An 18,847-nucleotide genomic window follows, 5' to 3' on the forward strand; every position below is an offset into this window, starting at 1 on the left:
TCATTAACAAGACAAGAAATTTGGTGTTTTGCGGCAGCATCAAAGTGTAAACATTCATATCATAACCATTTTACAGCATTCTGATAAAAAAGTAAAAATAACAGTGTACAAAAAGTTCATTGATCATTAGGAACCTGATGGCGGAGAGGAAGAAGTTGTCCTTGTGCTTGTCTTTAGGCTCCTGTAACTTTTCCCCGATAGTAACAGAGTGAAAGGGGGACGGCCTGGGTGGTATGGACTTTTAGGATAGAAGCCACTTTTTTAAGACACCTCCTCATGTAGATGTCCTTAATGGAGTGAAGTCTGGTCCCCATGATGTTGTTGGCCGAGTTAATGACCCTCTGGAGTTTATTCTTCTCCCAAGAGTTGGCACCTTCATACCAGATAGTGATGCAACCAGCCAGAATGCTCTCCACAGTTTACCCGTAGATTAATGTTCTTGCAACAATGTGACAAGACCAAGGAGCTGAATGTAGACTTTAGAAGAGGAAAACCAGAGGTGATTGGTCAAGTTATCATTGGGGAAATCAAAAGTGAAAAGGGTGAGCAAATTTAAATTCCTGGCTGTCTCTATCTTGGAGGACATTTCCTCGACCCATCACACCAATGTCTTCATGAAGAAAGCACTTCCTTAGATGATTGGGGAGGTTCAGCATTATGAAGTTGGAGTAGGAAGAGATCTAATGGGGCATCAGGGTAACCAGGGTGAGGGGGCTGAAGAACTCACAGCTGGAGGGGGGGGAAGGGACCAGGTGCCATCACTACCACGGACTCTTTCCCCCCCAACCTCCCTCCATCCCTCCCTTTCCCTATCCCCTCCCTTCCCCATGTTATTTGGGATGCATCTTAAATAACTTAGAGATGCAAGCTTCAAATAACAAAACAGATTTTACTTGCTGATCCCTTCCACCATCTCAGGAAAGTGTTCACACTCTCTCTCTCACTCTCACTCTCTCTCACACACCCGCGCGTACACACACACACACACACACACACACACACACACACACACAGAGTGGTGCATTATAGTTACTACAGTAAAAAGGTGTATTCTTATGCAGTTACAAAATAGTTCACATTAACCTGACTATATAACATCTATCCTTCTCAAGTTAAAGAAAAACTTTTCTTTACCTTTCTTTCCAGTGCAACTTAAGTAACTGAACTTGTACACTTGTTTATTTACACAAAACTATTTTTAAATAGTTTGTATCGATATTGCACTGTGTGTGTGTGTCTGCGTGAACTGATACTTCACCATCTGGTGGATTTGGCTGCAACCATCGGGCTCTGTGTTGCTGGTACACATGTAGGTGATGTGAAGCTTGTTGTGCTTCACCTGACAATTGCTGTGTAGATGTTTCAGTGTTAATGGTTGTGGTCTCTTCACTTGATATTGGTGTTGCAGGCTTTGCTGGTATTGAAGCTTTCTGCTTCATCACACCTTGTGTTGACAGGATGTGAATTCTATTCCTCTTCAGCTGTTTGCCAGAGTCTGTCTTGACAATGTCTGATCTTGGTTTCTCAGCTTCACTGAAGACTTTTGCTCGGGTCCATATTTTCAACATCAGCTCTTGAATATGCACATGCTGCCCTCTGAAGAGTTCTGGCAATGTTTGTTATAATGCTGGCGTCCTTCATCTTGTGTGACAGCCAGTCTTCTTTTGGTTTCCTCCTGGTCTTCTGGAAGGTGTATTTTGCTTGACAGAGTTGTTTTATATCTCCTGCCATTTAGAAGTTCTGCCAGGGACTTCATGTCAGCCCTTAAAGGTGTTTCTCGTAATGAAGAGTCAGATATGGGTCTTCTTTTGTTTTGCGACACTTAACTAATGTGTGTTTCACAGTTTGCACTTGTCTTTGGAATTCTTGTTACGTGAACCGTGTTCCATTGTCACACATTACTTGCTCGGGTATTCCTTGTTCAGCAAGCAGTGCTCTCATTTCTGATGTGATACTTGACATTCTTTTGATGAATGGAACAGGCTACTATTAAATACCACTCTTGATTCTTGGTGAACAAGTCTGCTCCCACTGTGTGCCATGGCCTGCCAGGTACTTTTGTGGAAATCATTTCCTCTTTTTGTTGTGTGTTTCTGTACTTTTGGCATATTTGACATGTAGCCACCATATTTTTGATGTCATATATACCAGTCCAGTACATGGCTGACTTCATTCTGAGTTTGCATTTCTCCATTCCTATGTGACCTTCATGTATTTTCTGGAGAATCTCTTCCTGCATTGTTTCAGGTATAATCAGTCTTGATCCAGCCAGCAGAACACCATTCTCCAACGATATGTTGCCTCTCATAGACCTATACTGATGTCTTGAAGGCTGTATCTGCTTTATCTGCTCTGGCCATCCTTGTATGACTTGTTGAGAAAGCATTTCCAAAACATCGTCCTTTCTCTGATCTGGCTTAGTTTATTACTGGTCACACTGACGAGATCATGTCTCTTGATCCCCACGTCTTCCATTTCATATTTTCCATTCTGGAAAAGTTGTGACAAGGTTTCAGCAAGCACCATCTCTTTGCCTGGTATGTATTTTAAGTCGTAGTAGTAATCTCTGCAGTCGAACTGGTGCCTTGTTTAGGGTCTTTCTCTGGATATGTTCCAGTGGGCGATGATCATTTTCCATGATACACTTTCTTCCATACAGAAACTTGTGAAACTTCTCGCATCTGTATACGACCACCAATAGTTTTCTCTCAGTATTGGAATATCTAGTCTCTGCTGTTGTTAGTGTTTTTGAGCCAAAAGCTATTTGTTTTTCTTCTTGTACTGATGCTGTTAGGATGCATCTACTTGCAGAGTGAGAGTTTTTTTAAATCTCAACTCCACTTCTCTTCAAATTATTTCTTTCAGCTGGTCAAATTTTCTCTGATGTGATGGTGACCAGTGAAAGTCCAGGTCATTTGGCCCATTTATTCTGTGGTGAAACTATTATTCGACCCAGTCCCATTGACTGTAAGGTGTGACAGATTATATTGTGTTTGTATTGATTTTATATATGTTTTATAACCATACAACAATTTACAGTACGGAAACAGGTCATATCAGCCCTTCCAGTCAGCACCGTTTTATGTGAAACTCCACTAGTTCTGCCTACCCACTCCCATGCCCATAACCCTCCAACCCCCTATCATCCATGTACTCATCTAGCCTCTTAAATGACAGAATTGACCCTGAAACTACCTCTTCCGGAAGTTCATTCCACTCAGCCACCACTCTCTGAGTGAAGAAGCATCCTCTTATATTACACCTAAAGTTTTGCCCCCTAACCCTTAATTTATAACCCCTTGTTCCAATCTTCCCTACCCTCAGGGGAAAGAGCCTAGTCACATCAACTCTATCTATTCCTTTCATAATTTTAAATACCTCTATCAAATCCCCCCTCAACCTTCTACGCTCCAATGAATAAAGTCCCAGACTACTCAATCTTTCTCCATATTCAAGATACTGCAATCCAGGCAACATTTTTGTATACCTTCTTTGCACCCTCTCAATCTTATTTAGATCCCTCCTATAATTTGGAGACCAGAACTGCACACAATACTCCAAACTTGGCCTCACCAAGGCCTTAAACAGTCTCAACATCAACCCCAGCTCCTATATTCTATGCTATGATTTATACAGGCCAGCAAACCAAAAGCCTTCTTCACCACCCTATCGACTTGAGAATCCACCTTCAAGGAATGCTGACCCATTATTCCAAGATCCCTCTGTTCCTCTGCATTTCTCAATGCCCTCCCCTTCACTGTATACATCCTATTTTGGTTATTCCTCCAAAAATGAGATAAATTGGGGCTGGTTTTTTAGTGTAGGTCACACTAACAAACACTTCAAAACAGATCTCATTTAAAATGCTGGAGCTCTGCTGAAGCCAGACAGGGTGGCTCCTGGGGGCTTTTGCAAAAACTTTGGGGAGTGTCCAAGAGACTTCACTAATAGATTGTTGTTTTGAAAAGCAACAGATGAAAGAGATTGGAGGAACTGCAGGCTCTCTGGAGTGCAGTTTGCTGTTCTAAGAGGGTCATGTGGATTTTGCAAGCAGAGAGAGTTGAACATTTTTTTCTCAGAGAGATCAGTTTTGTAGTGCTATTGTCAGCAGCAGTAGCTGGGACTGAAACAGGACAAGCTGGAAAGCTTGTGGAAAAACCCCATTTAGAAGCTGGGTTGTGAGTGCTTAGTTCAGCCTGGTCAAAGCCCTTGTGGTTTATGCAAGAGGAGAGGACTGCCTGCCTAATATTTCACTTGATGCAAGAAAAACAAAAAAGAATTCTCTTGGTGACCTGAAAGAATGAGGTTATCATCTGGAGAATCCTGATGGGGCAAGTTTCTTCAGCAAGACACTGAAGTGGCTGATTAAAATAAATCAGTTGTGGGTATCCAGCAAACAACAAATCCCCAAAAATGTTACAAGCCCAAAGGACCCCAAAACCCAGCAGCAATAGATATTCACCAAGACAAATAGTTACTTAAACAAAAGTTGCTTTTAATTATCCTTAAACATGAAATCAGAATCACACTTTAACATATCACTATTAACTTAACTACCCTAACTTAACCCCCTTCTAATTCTAAGTGCACATGTATGTAATGTGTGTGTAAGTTCAGAAAAGTTCTTTGGTTCAAAGTCCAATCTCACTTCTCATTCCTCCAAGTTCACTGGTGTCTTGGGTAAACTTATACCTCTCATTTTGTTCATTTTAGATTGGTCACAATGTTTGAGCTACTGAAAGAAAATAGACACACACACTGAGAGCAGTTCAGTTTATACAAGGCTTTATTAATAAATCTAAAGCTGAATACAATATGCAAGCCCTTCCCAATTATACTTATCAACACCTGGACTGGTCCCAACTGCTGAAGCGAGGCAAGGACTGCACACTTGTAGTAGGTTGTCTGGGTGCCGATAGCAGCTTCTCCACCTCCCCGGACCGGGACGTTGGTTTGGAATCTTGAAGTTCTTCTTCTTGCTGAGAAATGTTGCCACCTCTTGGAGAGTCTCCAACTTCAGCAGTGGGACCATGGCTTATATTACCCAACAGTTGTTTACTTCAGATCTTATCTCTTTGAACACATGATTTAATTTTCTTCAAGGTCTCCTGACAGTCTGCGACCAACAAAAGACAACTGCATCTCTTGGCCTCATGGTGGAAGTTGGATAATATCTACTGATTCATATGCATCCCTGGGCCCCATAGTGTAAATTTAGATAATGTCTTCCTATCAACTGCATCCCTTCTTGCATAAGTTGGTCTAAATCCTCCATTACAACTGGTTGCAGGCAATTCTTAGACTGCACAGAATTGAATATTTATAAAGTTCACCAGGCTTTAGCGCCTGAAGGGAAATGATTACCGCTCAGGAAGGTTCTATAAACATAACAAAAAAGGAATATTACATACAAAAGAAAACAAAACTTCCTTTCCCCACTCCCCTCATCTAAACTATCCCCTCCCAACCCACCCCCCTCCCTCAGAGCCTTAAATTGTTTTTATCCGGGTATTTAATATTAACTGTTTGGTGTGCCAACTCTGTACATATCATTTACTTAAGATCTATGGCCATATGTTCTAAATATAAGCTCCACATTTTAACAAAAAAAGTAATTATTTTGCAAATTATAAGTTATTTTTTCCTAATAAAATCACGATTGTAATTCACTATGCCATCTTTGTCTATTCAACTCTGCGCTGTTTTTCCATGTAACAGCTATACATTTTCTCGCTACTGTAATGGATTATAAATATTTGGGATTTTGGTAAGATTACTAGGTTACATATATACACACATTTTAAAACAGATCTTATTTGAAAATCTGAAGGATTCATATTCAATAACATTGCAGGATCTCTGGAGAATGTGATGCACATTTCGCAAGTAGGTGCTAATTGAACTGATGTCATAAAATGAATGGACTAGAGACCCTCTGGCTGTTGGAAGCTCTTTTCAAGGGTTTTGACAGAGTGCACAGAAAAGTCGGTCCTGGGTTTTGTTGATCTAAGACAACATCTTGACCAAGGAGAAGAACTCCTGTTGTTCGCTGAAGAAGGTGGGGGTTTTGCAAGTGAGAGAGTCACATGGCCTCTCTGGCAGTTCAGATGAAATAAAGAGAGGGAGAGGAGGAGAAAACAAGCCCTCTCAACTAGTGGGTGTGACACTGAACAGTCACGGTTGAACCAAGCCAGGAAGAGCTGATTGGAAACAGAAAGTTCCAAAGCAGTGGATGGCTGGAAGCGCTATCTGTCTGATGTTTCTCTTAGAATAAGAGGAATAAATGGAACTCTGTAGTGGTAGCCTACAGAAAGAGGTTACCATCTGGAAAATCCTGATGGGGCTAGTTTAATCAGCGAGAGCTTGAGGTGACTAATGATGGTACCTCAGTTGTGGAAATCCTGGAATAACAAACCTCTCTCTGCAAATGCCATTCTCCTGAATGGTAAACATTTATCTTTTGAGCACCAAAGCCTGGTGAACTTTATACATGTTAAATTCTGTGCACAGCATAAGCATAATCCGCATAAACCATTACCCCAAAATATTTAATTTTCTTAGCCCATCTAAACTGTGTAATCTGTTTACAAGTCATACACCGTAAGTATTCGTGTAGAATGTGAAAAATTTGGCACTGAATTCGAGCTCAAAGTAGGGGGCGGTCGCATTATACAGAAAGTTATTATTTAAATTTTTTTCTGCCAGGTTTAACAATAGGTAAGACCATCAGCAGCTGCCTAGTTTCGGGGGGGGGGGGGGGGGGGAGAGACAGCAGCATGACTCAGGCAGGTGAGGGGGGAGAGAGATGCCAGCACGACTTGAGCGGGTGAGGGGGAGAGAGACAACAGCGCAAATCAGGTGGGCAAGGGAGGAGAGTGACACATCAGCCCAACTCGGGCGGGCGAGTGGGGGATATGGCAGTACGAATCGGGCAGGCAAGGGGAGTGGGTCGTATTATACACAGGGTTAAAATTTTTCTCCCTTTTCCCCTAAAAAATGGTGGAAGGGTCGCATAATACATGAAACATGCATTATACACAAATATTTATGGGATAATCTTCCTCTGTAATTGGTAATATTTCACTCTTATCTAAATTAACATTATAACCAGACATTTCTCCATATTGTACCAAACAGTTTTGCAGATATGGTAACGATTGTTGAGGATTTGTTAAATATATTAATACATCACCTGCAAACAAATTAATCTTGTATTCCTCTTCATTTTTTTTTAATCCCACTAATTTTATCATTTTGTCTTATAGCTTGGGCTAATGGTTCTATTACCAATGCAAACAAGGCTGGTGACGAAAGACAACCTTGCCTAGTAGAATGTGTTAAATTAAACGTATCCAAGATTTGCCCATTCATCACCCTAGCTGTAGGATTTTTATACAAAGCTTTAACCCAACCAATAAAAAAAAGGTTGAAACTGAAATCTTTCAAGTACTTTAAATACAAAATATCATTCAACTCGATCAAGTGCCTTTTCCGCATCTAATGCTACTATCAATGACTGATTCAAACAATGTCTTGACACATTAATCAACGTCAACAATCTAACAATATTATCGAAAGAAAATTTGTTCTTAATGAAACCTGCTTGATCAACATGTATTAAACACAGTAAATAATTCGCAAGTCTGTTTGACAATACCTTAGCTACTATCTTATAATCTACATTTAATAAAGATTTTGGATGATATGATGCAACTTTCATCAGATCTCTTTATTTGGAATAACTATAATTATAGCTCGAGAAAAGGTTTCTGGAAATGCTTGCTCTTCTGTAGATTGTTTAAGAACATCCATAAAAACAGGAGACAAAACATAAAATTCTTTATAAAACTCTACCATAAACCCATCTTTTTCAGGCGATTTTCCATTTGGCATATTCAATATAGCTTCTTTAATTTCTAAATCAGTAAAAGGAACTTCCAATTCTAACCTATCTTGATCGTCCAAAGCAGCTAAAAATGTTCCTCATCCTGACTTACTTCAGAAGCATATCTTTGGCTTGGCTTCGCGGACGAAGATTTATGGAGGGGGTAAAAGTCCACGTCAGTTGCAGGCTCGATTGTGGCTGACAAGTCCGATGCGGGACAGGCAGACACGGTTGCAGCGGTTGCAGGGGAAAATTGGTTGGTTGGGGTTGGGTGTTGGGTTTTTAAAATGAGTGAAAGTCATCATTAATTTTGTGAGGTTTAAAATAACTCCTGTATTATTTCTTATAGCATTTATTGTCCTCGATGCCTGTTCATTCTTTAATTGCCAAACTAAAACCTTGTGTGCTCGTTCTCCTAACTCATAATAATGCTGCTTGGATCTCTGTATTAATTTTTCATATTCATATGTTTGCATTGTATTATAATGTAATTTCAACTTAGTCAAAAAGCCTTTTTATCCTCAGTCAAGTTTCGCTGTAATTCCTTTTCTCTAATAGTTATCTACTTCTCCAAATTTTGATTCTCTGCCAAGTGTTGTTTCTTAATTCTTGCGGAATAACTGATCATCAGACCTCTTAAATAAGCTTTTAACGCATCCCACAAAACAAATTTACTTTGTACTGAATTTGTATTCTTTTGCAAATAAGACTGAATATGATCTTTAATATAACTTATTGCTATATAATTGTTTCAGAAACATCCCATTAAACCTCCATTGATAAAGGGTCTATACATTATCCAGACCCGAACATGTATTTAACAAAATCCTACTCTTATACTCCGCATATATAAATCTACCCTGCAACTATACTGAATCTAAGAAAAAGTCAATTCTAGAAAAAGAATCACGTCTGGGTGAATAAAAAGAAGTCTTTTTCTGTCAGATTTAAGTTCCTCCAAATTTCCACCACTTTCAAATCTTTCATAACATCTAACATCCGTTTAGCAGTTTTTGGAGATTTATCCAATAATGGATCCAACACACAATTAGAATTACCACTAACCAAAATATTTCCATTAGCTTGACCTAAATTTTAAAAAGTTTCAGAGATGAATTCTTCATCATCTTCATTGGGTGCATAAATATTCATCAAAAATTTCACCACAAGCACTCTACCCGATATGCCAGAGAATGATTCCAACTGAAATTGTATCTTCTTATGGTTTAAAATAGCAATACCTCTAGATTTAGAATTAAATGAAGATGCAAAAACATGTCCTACCCAATCTCTTTTCAATTTCATATGTTCTTTCTCAGTCAAATGAGTCTCTTGCAAAAAAGCAGTATCAACCTTCATTTTCTTTATATATTGAGATTGACCCTTCACACAGCAATTAGTTAGATATATAAAAACCCTTAAAAAACCTTTCAAACAATAAAAAAAACCTTCTAAAACAATTTTTAAAATGTACTACTACAAAAGTAGGACCTCCCTCTGTTAACCAGGTGCAGTCAATACCGCAAGTGGCAATTGAGTTTAAAAGGAGCAGAATCAACCCCTCCCCCCAAACCGAACATTAAAATACACAAGTCCCTTTTATTCATCCCAATGATTCCACGCTACATCAAGCTTCATCTTCAACATCAATCAGCGATTCTGATTCCAACTTCTTTTTCCCATTCCTAATCTTAATCTCAAACATTTTCCCCACCGATTTCTTCAAATCTGGTAAGGAATTAACAAAAGTTAATGCACCATAAGGATTCTCAAAAAATTGAGACTGATTTGGCACACAAAACACCTTAAATGCCACCAGATACCAAAAAGTAAACTTATACCCTTGCTTCCACAGCACTGCTTTGACCAGATTAAACTTTTTCCATCTCTTAATAATCTCCTGACTTAAATCAGCATAAAAAAAAAGATCCTATTGCCCTGAATCATCATAGGGCCTTTGATCAAGGTGAGCTTTCTGAACTGCATAATCATTTCTCTATCCTGATATTGCAAACATCTGAAAAGAACCGCTCTCAGCAATTGATCCAGAAAAGGTTTTCTCCTTAACACTTTATGAGCTTGATCTAATTCCAGTCTGTCCAGAAAAAAAATTCAACTCCCAACATTTCTGGAATCCATTTCCGAAAAAAATCTAACAGGATCTGAACCTTCAATATCTTCCGGCAGACCAACTATCCTAATATTATTACGACGACTTTGATTTTCCAACGAATCAATTTTTTGCAGCAGATCTCTCTTCTGAACATCCCAGCCTGTAAACTAATCCTCAATATGGTCCATTCTCTCCACATAATGGTCCACACGGTACTTAGAGTCATAAAAGCTTCTTCTATCTTCTTAAATTTATCTTGTGCAGTCCACTGCTGTTAAACACTTATTAACATCAACTTTAACAGATGTAATTTCTACATATATACCAGCCATTTATTCCTTCATACCAGAAAATTGATCATTTAAAGTTTCAAAGCCTTGAGTCATACAAGACATATTTTCATTTTGTTTGATAAGTTCTTCAAATATAAGATTAACTTCCATCCCTGCTACAGGGGCCTTTAAGACTGGGGAAGATGTCTTTGGTGAAACAACAACTTTAATTGGAGAAGTAGGTTTTCCTAAAGCCTTAGGCCTAGGCCTACCTTCAATGAGTCTAGCTGCAGAAAGTAACAATTCTTCTTCTTCTAAAGCTTCTGGGTTGTATTCATCTTCCTCTTCTTCTTCCACCTCATACCTGACAGCCCTACTGTGGGTTTGGACACACTGCCACACCGCTCCGACCTCGCCGGATTGATGTGTCGGGTCCCCCCGCAGTTCAGGCCTGATCCAGAATCTCTGTGGCCCAGTCATCTTAGGGCTGGATTTCCAGTGCCATCTCCAAAGTCTTACCCTCGCTTTCAGCAAGTCGCATCCCTGCTCACATTCAACAGCACACTGCCCAGTTCAGGCCTGATCCAGAATCTCGTGCATGCGTGAACTTCCAATCACACTCCAGCGCCTGCCCCGCGGTCCTCAGTCAAACCTGGTGCGCGTCGAACCCCACGCTCATGCTCCTCCTGGCCTGCCACCAGACCAAGGATGTCAGTGCCATCTTGTGTTTCCTGATGCATAAAGACTCCAACGTTTCTTCCAGCTGATCCCGACTTCCACATTGAGGTTTCAGATCCATCTCCAACTGCTCCCAAGGTTCCTTCTGTAAGGTAGGCCTTTCTTCTGCACTTTTCACAGGCTTAAAAACTAATTTTTTATAAGCTGCTTTTTTCCTTTTTTCATTTCCAAGATCCTCAGATATTAAATTACTGCTCAAAATATTTATAGTTATGTCAGTGTCTCCTCATGTCCTCTTCCTATGCCATCTTGCCATGCCCCCATTAAGGGAATTCTTATGGATAGGCAGGAAGATATTGGGGGGGGGGGGGGTAAGCCCTGTTGATTCAGGGGGAGATGATCTAGTTTGTGGGGAGATGAGGGAGGTAGGGAAGCCCTGTCGATTTAGGGGAGATTATCTAGTTTGTGTGGAGAGATGAGTGTTGGATATGGGGAAGCCCTGTTGATTTAGGAGATCAGGGTGACCTTGGGAGATGATTTAGTTTGTGGGGAAGTGAATGTTGGAGATGGAGGGTGGGGAAGCCCCATTGATTAAGGATGAGAATAGGGTGACAGTGGGAGATGATAGTTTCTGAGGAGCACAATGTTGAATGATTTGGGTAGAGATGAGGAATAATAAGGGGATATAAATCACTGTGGGATTAGCCCACTGGTCACTAAATAACAGCATCATGGTGGCACAGGTTGAAGTGTTTTACAGCAAATTCAGGCAGCGATATGCTGTTGAGACTGGAGATAATGTCACCCAGAAGGTGTTTTGGAAGTCAAGAATGAGGCCAAAATCTTCTGGTCGCAGCCATTTTTATTCAATGTTCATCCATACCAGCCAGCCCAGGAGATCTAATACAGTTTAAATTAAAAATCTGATGAACATAAAAACATAAGGGGAATTAGCAATCCTGCCCATCTGATCATTGACTGAACTCCACCTACCTGCCTTTTCCCCAAATCCCTTTTATATGTAAAAATGTAACTGAATCTTAAATATGTTTAATGAAGTCACCTCAACTGCTTCCCTGGGCAGAGAATTCCAGATTCACAACTTTCTGGGAGAGGTTTTCCTCATCTCCATCTTAAATGTACTCCCCTGAATCTTCACCCTGTTCTGGTCACACCTACCAGTGAAAACAAATTTCCTGCCTCTATCTTATCAATGCCTTTCATAATTTCTATAAGATCTCCTCTCATTTTTCTGAATTCGAGTGAGTATAATCCCAGGTGATTTAGTCTCTCCTTGTAGGTCAACCCCCTCATCTCCAGGATCAACCTGGTGAACCTCCTCTGGACTGCCACCAAGGCCAGTATATCCTTCCTCAAGTATGGAGACCAGAACTGCACACAGTTCTCCAGGTTCAACCTCACCAATACCTTGTACAGTTGTAGCATGACCTCCCTGCTCTTGAATTCAATTTCTCTAGCGATGAAGGCCAACATTCCATTTGCCTTTTTAATAACCTGTGGTACCTGCAACCCAACCTTTTGCAATTCATGCACGAGCCCTCCCCAGTCCTTCTGCATGACACCATGCTGCAGTCTTTCACCATTTAAATAATCTGCTATTTTTCCTGCCAAAGTGGATGACCTCACATCTACTAACGTTGTCCTCCATCTGCCAGACCTTTACCCACTCACCTAACTTAACTAGATCCTTCTGCAGCCTCTCCACATCCTCTGTACAATTTGCTTTTCCACTCAATTTAGTATCATCTGCAAACATGGCTACATGACCCTCTGTCTCCTCTTCCAAATCATTAGTGTAAATGATGAACAGCTGCAGGCCCAGTATTGACCCCTGCTGCACTCCACTTACCCCTGTCTGCTAATCAGAAAAACACCCATACATCCTGACTCTCTGCCTTCTGTCAGTGAACCAATCCTCACTCCATGCCAATAGACTTCCCCTGACTCCATTCATCTGTTATCTTATTGATAAGTCTCTTGTGTGGCACCTTATCAAACTCCTTCTGGAAATCCAAATATACATCAACCTGTCCCCCTCTATCTACCACACCCATTATCTCCTCAAAGAACTTCAGCAAGTTTGTCAAACAAGACCTGGCCTTTCTGAAACCATGCTGGGTCTGCCTGATGAAACCCCCTCATTCAAAATGTCTCACTATTTCATCCTTAATGACAGCTTCAAGGATTTTCCCGACTTCAGACGTCAAGATAACTGGCCGACAGTTACCCATCTTCAGCCTACATCCCTTTATAAAAAGTAGTGTGACATTTGCTGTCTTCCATTCTGCTGGGACCTACCCAGAATCCAAAGAATTTTGATAAATGACGAGAAACGCATTGACTATAACTCCTGCCATTTCCCTCAGTTCCCTGGGATGCATCCCATCAGGACCAGACTTGCCCACTTCTAGTCCCATTAGTTTGCTCATCACTCTCTTTTGTAACAATTATTTTATTGAGGCCCTCACCTCCCTTTGCATCCTATGACCCTTTCACATGCTGGATGTGTCTTCCACCATGAAGATTGACACAAAATATCTGTTCAATGCAAGGGACCTAGATTGACTCGTCATTCTCTTCTGTTTTATATATTTATAATTTTTTTGCTATCTGTTTTGATATTTTGTGCTAATTTACCTTTATAATCTTCTTCCCTTTCCTTATTTTCCATTTAGTTGCCCATTGCTGCCTTTTAAAACAGATGCAACAGGCCTTCCGGGGATTATACAAACACATGGAGAGCTGGAACTGCAAGGAAAATCACCACCGGTACAACAATCTGGGTCCCAATCGTCGACACCACCCACAAACTGGAGGGACCTTATATTCCATCCTCAGTCTCTAACTAGGCAGCATGAACATTGACTTCCAATTACCATTCACACCCTTTTCCGAGTGCCATTCCCTTATCTGCTGCCTTTTCTCCAACTCCCCTCCTCCTGTCAGAGAAACCCTCTGCCCTCTCCATGTCACTTCTCAGCTTCTTTCTCTCCCCCCCCCCCCCCCACCCATCTGTATCCACCTACAACCACTTACTAATTAAATGGTAATGGTTCCATTATTGTCAGGTAATACTACATTTAGAAGAAACATACATGAAGTTCTTTAGTCTGCTGAAAGAAAGTCGCCACTTTGTCAAGCACCCCTCACAGAAATGAGGCATCAGGAACTCATGGCCCCTGGTTTATAAGACCTGTCCTCTAACCACTAAGCTAGCTAGCCTGTCCTGCTCACTTCATTTCCAGCCCTCCTGGGGAAGGGCTCAGGCATGAAATGTTGACTGCCTTTTGCTTCCTGTGGATGCTGTGTGACCTTCTGAGTTTCTACAGCTCTTGTGCCCTGCGTTAGACCCAGCATCTGTACACCCTCATCACCGGAAAATCCAGAGGTTGCAGCGTCAAGTTTCAAACTTCATCAATTTCAAACACCAAAGGGAACTTTCACAGCAAAATCTTGTCCAGCAGTGAACGATGCTGACATCTCCTGGCTGGTTTATGATCCTGTCACAAAATCTAGTCACACAGGCACTGGGGTCAGAGGTCACCCCCACAGTCACCTCAGCAGCAATGCACAAAATGCTGGAGCAATTCAGCAGGTCAGGGAGCATCCATGGAAGGTGATAGATGGCAGGATCCCCACACTCAGAATAGCAGGGAGAGGGCAGAAGCCCAAATAATAGAGTGGGGAGAGTGAGATGGGGAGGAGCTCAGGCTGCAGGGAAAATCCCCATCAACAATCGTGAAACCTCTGAAACAATGACTCTTTGGTTCATGTGTCTGTACTGAACAGGATTCCCTTCGTATTCATGGATCTGTCAAAACCCAACTTCACCTCTTCACACGTTCCAGGCACTCACCACTCGCTTGGTAAAATATTTGCCCCATATTCCTTAATCTTCCTCCCTTCCCCCTAACCTTAGACACACACCCTTTAACGTATGACACTTTCACCAGAGAGGAAAGATGCTGTCCGTGTTAAACGCAGTCTCTCCGCATGTCAACAACCCAGACTAGAGAGCTGAGTGAATTCCCCTGTGTGAACGCTCAGATGGCTTTAGCATGATAGAGGACTGAGTGAAACCAATCCCATACAGGGAGCAGATGACCGGATTCTCCCCAGTGTGAACCCATGGTCTCCCTGCTGAGAGAACCCCTTCCTGCACAGGGAGAAGTGACAAGTTATTTATGGGTGTGAACTCTCTAATGCCTCAGCAGGTTGGAGGATCCAGCTAATTCAATCCCCCTCAGCAAGCAAGTGAAAGGTTTCTCCCCAGTGTGAACCTGCTGGTGTGCTTGCAAGCTGGAGAGCTGAATGAACCCCTTCCTGCATAGGTAGTAGCTGAATGGTTTCTCCCCAGTGTGTACCCACTGGTGTACTCACATGCTGGAAGAACAACAGAACCTCTTCCCACCCAGAGAGTAGGTGAAGAGTTTCTGCCCAGTGTGAACTCGCTGATATGCCCACAGGCCAGAGGACTGACTGAATCCAATCCCACAAAGGGAGCAGGTGAATGGTCTCTCCCCGGTATGAATCCGCTGGTGTACTCACAGGCCGGAGGTCTGAAAGATCCCCTTCCCACACAGAGATCAGGTGAATAGTTTCTCCCCAGTGTGAATTCTCTGGTGCCTCAGCAGGTACGAGGATCGGGTGAATCCGATCCCACACACTGAGCAGGTGAATGGTCTCTCCCCAGTGTGAATTCTTCGGTGGCCCTCCAGAGAGGAGGACCGGGCGAATCCCTTCCCGCACTCACTGCAACAGAACGGTTTCTCCCCGGTGTGAACTCTCTGGTGCCTCAGAAGGTACGAGGACCGGATGAATCCAATCCCACACACTGAGCAGGTGAATGGTCTCTCCCCGGTGTGAATTCTTCGGTGGCCCTCCAGAGAGGAGGACTGGGCGAATCCCTTCCCACATGTGTTGCAAGAGAATGGTTTCTCCCCAGTATGACCTCTCTGGTGCCTCAGCAGGTTGGAGGAATGAGAGAACCCCTTCCCACACAGGGAGCAGGTGAACGGTTTCTCCCCGGTGTGAACTCTCTGATGTCTCAGAAGGTACGAGGACCGGATGAATCCGATCCCACACACTGAGCAGGTGAATGGTCTTTCCCCAGTGTGAATTCTTCGGTGGCCCTCCAGAGAGGAGGAATCGGCGAATCCCTTTCCACACTTGCTGCAAGAGAACGGTCTCTCCCCAGTGTGAACTCTTTGATGCCTCAGCAGGATGGACGAGTGAGAGAACCCTCTCCCACACAGGGAGCAGGTAAAAGGTTTCTCCCTGGTGTGAATTCTCTGGTGCCCCAGCAGGGTAGAGGACTGAGTGAATCCAAGCCCACACAGGGAGCAGGTGAACGGTCTTTCCCCAGTGTGAACCCGCTGGTGTATCTGCAGGTTGGAGGATCTAGCGAATCCAATCCCACACAGGGAGCAAGTGAACGGTCTCTCCCCAGTGTGAACCCGCTGGTGTATCTGCAGTTGGGAGGAGTAAGTATATCCGACCCCACACAGGGAGCAGGTGAATGGTTTCTCCCCAGTGTGAACTCTCTGGTGTACCTGCAGGTTGGAGGACTGAGAGAACCCCTTCCCACACAAGGAGCAGGTGAACGGTTTCTCCCCAGTGTGAACTCTCTGGTGTACCCGCAGGCTGGAGGACTGGGAGAACCCCTTCCCGCACAGGGAGCAGGTGAACGGTTTCTCCCCAGTGTGATTTCTCTGGTGCCTCAGCAGGTCGGATGATCGAGAAAACCCCTTCTCGCACACACTACACTTAAAGCCTCTCTCCCCAGAGTGAGTGTTCTGGTGCTGCAGGAGGCTGGAGGACTGGGTGAACCCCTTCCCACATGCACGGCAGGTGAACGGACCCTCCCCAGGGGGAACACACCCGTGCTCCTCCAGCTCCTTGGAGGTTTGAAAGCTCTTCCCACAGTCAGAGCAGGGGAATGATCTCCCCCTAGTGGGGACACACTGGTGTTGCTGCAGTGTGTCAGAGCTGGTGAATCCCTCCCCACACTCAGAACAGGCAAACGGTCTCTCCCCAGGATGAGCGCAGGGATGTGATTCCAGCAAGTCCACAGAAACCCCTGCCTCACTGCACGCTTCACTCTGGAGTATTTTATCTGCCGGATCACTGGTCACCTGACCCTCCATGTCGGCCAATCGGCTGAAGTCCAGTTCACACACTCAGCGGTGTTTCATTTATCCTTGAAATTACTGAGCTCCGTATCCAGTGAAAAAGCTGCCTGATATTACGAGGAATCCAGTCAGAGTGTCAGACCATAACGTGACGCTGTCTGAAGCTTCTTGCCTGGAAACGCACCACTTTCTTAACCCTGTGAAAAGAAGATGTTGGAGTGAGAGGGAGCCAGGCATTCTCTGCATCAGGATCAGGATTTATTGTCACAAAATTCAATGCTTTGTAGCAGCATCAGAGCAAACATGCATATTATAAACAATCTTACAACATTACTATGAAAATAAAATAATATTTGTTTCTTTACTTTTTTCTCTCCACTACATTTGAAGAGAAAGGATGAGTGTGAAAGCAGTTTGCTGTTCTCAGTGTTAGATGTGGGAGGTTCTGGTGTCTTCTGGCCTCCCGGATGTCCATATCTGAGGCAGGTGTGCTGAGCTCCGGCTTCTCAGGAACTGTTAGGGAACTGGAGCTGCAGCTCGATGACCTCGCTCTGGTCAGGGAAAGTGAGGATGTCACAGACAGGAGTTACAGCCAGGTGGTCACACCAGGTCCACGGGAGGGGGGACAGACAAGTGAGTCATAGTTAGGGGAGGGAAGAAGAAGAGTAAAGTGCTAGGGAGGACCCCTGTGGCTGTAACCCTCAATAATACTGAGTACTGCAGGGGGGACAGCCTACCTGGGGAAAGCAATAGTGGCTGTACCTCTGGCACTCGGTCGGCCCCTGTGGCTCACAAGGGTAGGGAAAGGAAGAGGGGACTCAAAGTTAGGAGGACAGATAGGGGATTATGTGGACATAGTAAGGAGAACAGGATGGTTGTTTACCTCCCTGGTGCCAGGGTCCAGGATGTTGCTGCTCATGTCCAAGATATCCCAGATATCTTGGGAGGGAGATAAGAGGTTGTGGTAAATGTAGGTACCAATGACATAGGGAGAAATAAAGAAGAGGTCCTGAAAAGTGAGTACAAGGAATTAGGTAGGGGGTTGAAAAGAAGGACCGCAAAAGGAGTAATCTCGGGATTACTGGCTGTGCCATGCGACAGTGAGGGCAGGAATAGAATGAGGTGGAGGATGAATGCATAGCTGAAGGTGTGGAGCAAGGGGCAGGGATTCAAGTTTCTGGATCACTTGGACCATTTTTGAAGAAGGTGTGACCTGTATAGAAAAAATGGTTTGCACTTGAATCCCAGAGGGACCAGGATCCTGGCGGGGGCATTTGCCTAAGGGTAGTCAGGAGACATTAAACTAGAATGGTTGAGGAGAGGGAACCAAATGGAAGCGAACAGCAAGGAGAAGGTTAGAGTGCAAATAGAGAAAGTTAGCAGAGGATGGAAAGGCAGGTGATAGAGAAGGGAGATGCTCTGTACAAAGATGGAGGGGAGATGATAGAAAAAGAATATAATTGATAAAGGTAGGGAGAAACATAGTAAGAAGTGGGAAATCTCTGAAATGCATATATTTTAATGCTAGGAGCTTTGTAAGAAAGGTGGATGAGCTGAGGGTGTGGATAAACACTTGGCAATATGATGTGGTAGTCATTAGTGAAACATCGTTACAGGAAGGATGTGATTGACAGCTAAATATTCCTGGATTTCGTTACTTTAGGTGTGATAGAATCAGAAGGGCAAAAGGGGGTGGTGTACCATTGCTTGTCAGAGAAAATATTACAGCGGTGCTTCGGCAGGATAG

The 18,847-nt window shown here is 43.1% G+C and overlaps 1 protein-coding gene across 1 annotated transcript in view; it reads right to left on the minus strand.

The window, feature by feature from the left end:
* Window positions 1-6,785: 6,785 nt before the first annotated feature.
* Window positions 6,786-18,847, minus strand: part of LOC138739717 (zinc finger protein 229-like) — a 35,123-nt gene continuing 23,061 nt past the window's right edge. The window contains exon 2 of the mRNA XM_069892318.1: window positions 6,786-17,297. Coding sequence (XP_069748419.1) covers window positions 15,556-17,115 — 1,560 coding nt within the window. The 5' untranslated portion in view covers window positions 17,116-17,297 and the 3' untranslated portion in view covers window positions 6,786-15,555. The remainder of the gene's footprint in view (window positions 17,298-18,847) is intronic.

Source organism: Narcine bancroftii, chromosome 7, assembly GCF_036971445.1.
Source record: "Narcine bancroftii isolate sNarBan1 chromosome 7, sNarBan1.hap1, whole genome shotgun sequence".
NCBI lineage: Eukaryota > Metazoa > Chordata > Chondrichthyes > Torpediniformes > Narcinidae > Narcine > Narcine bancroftii.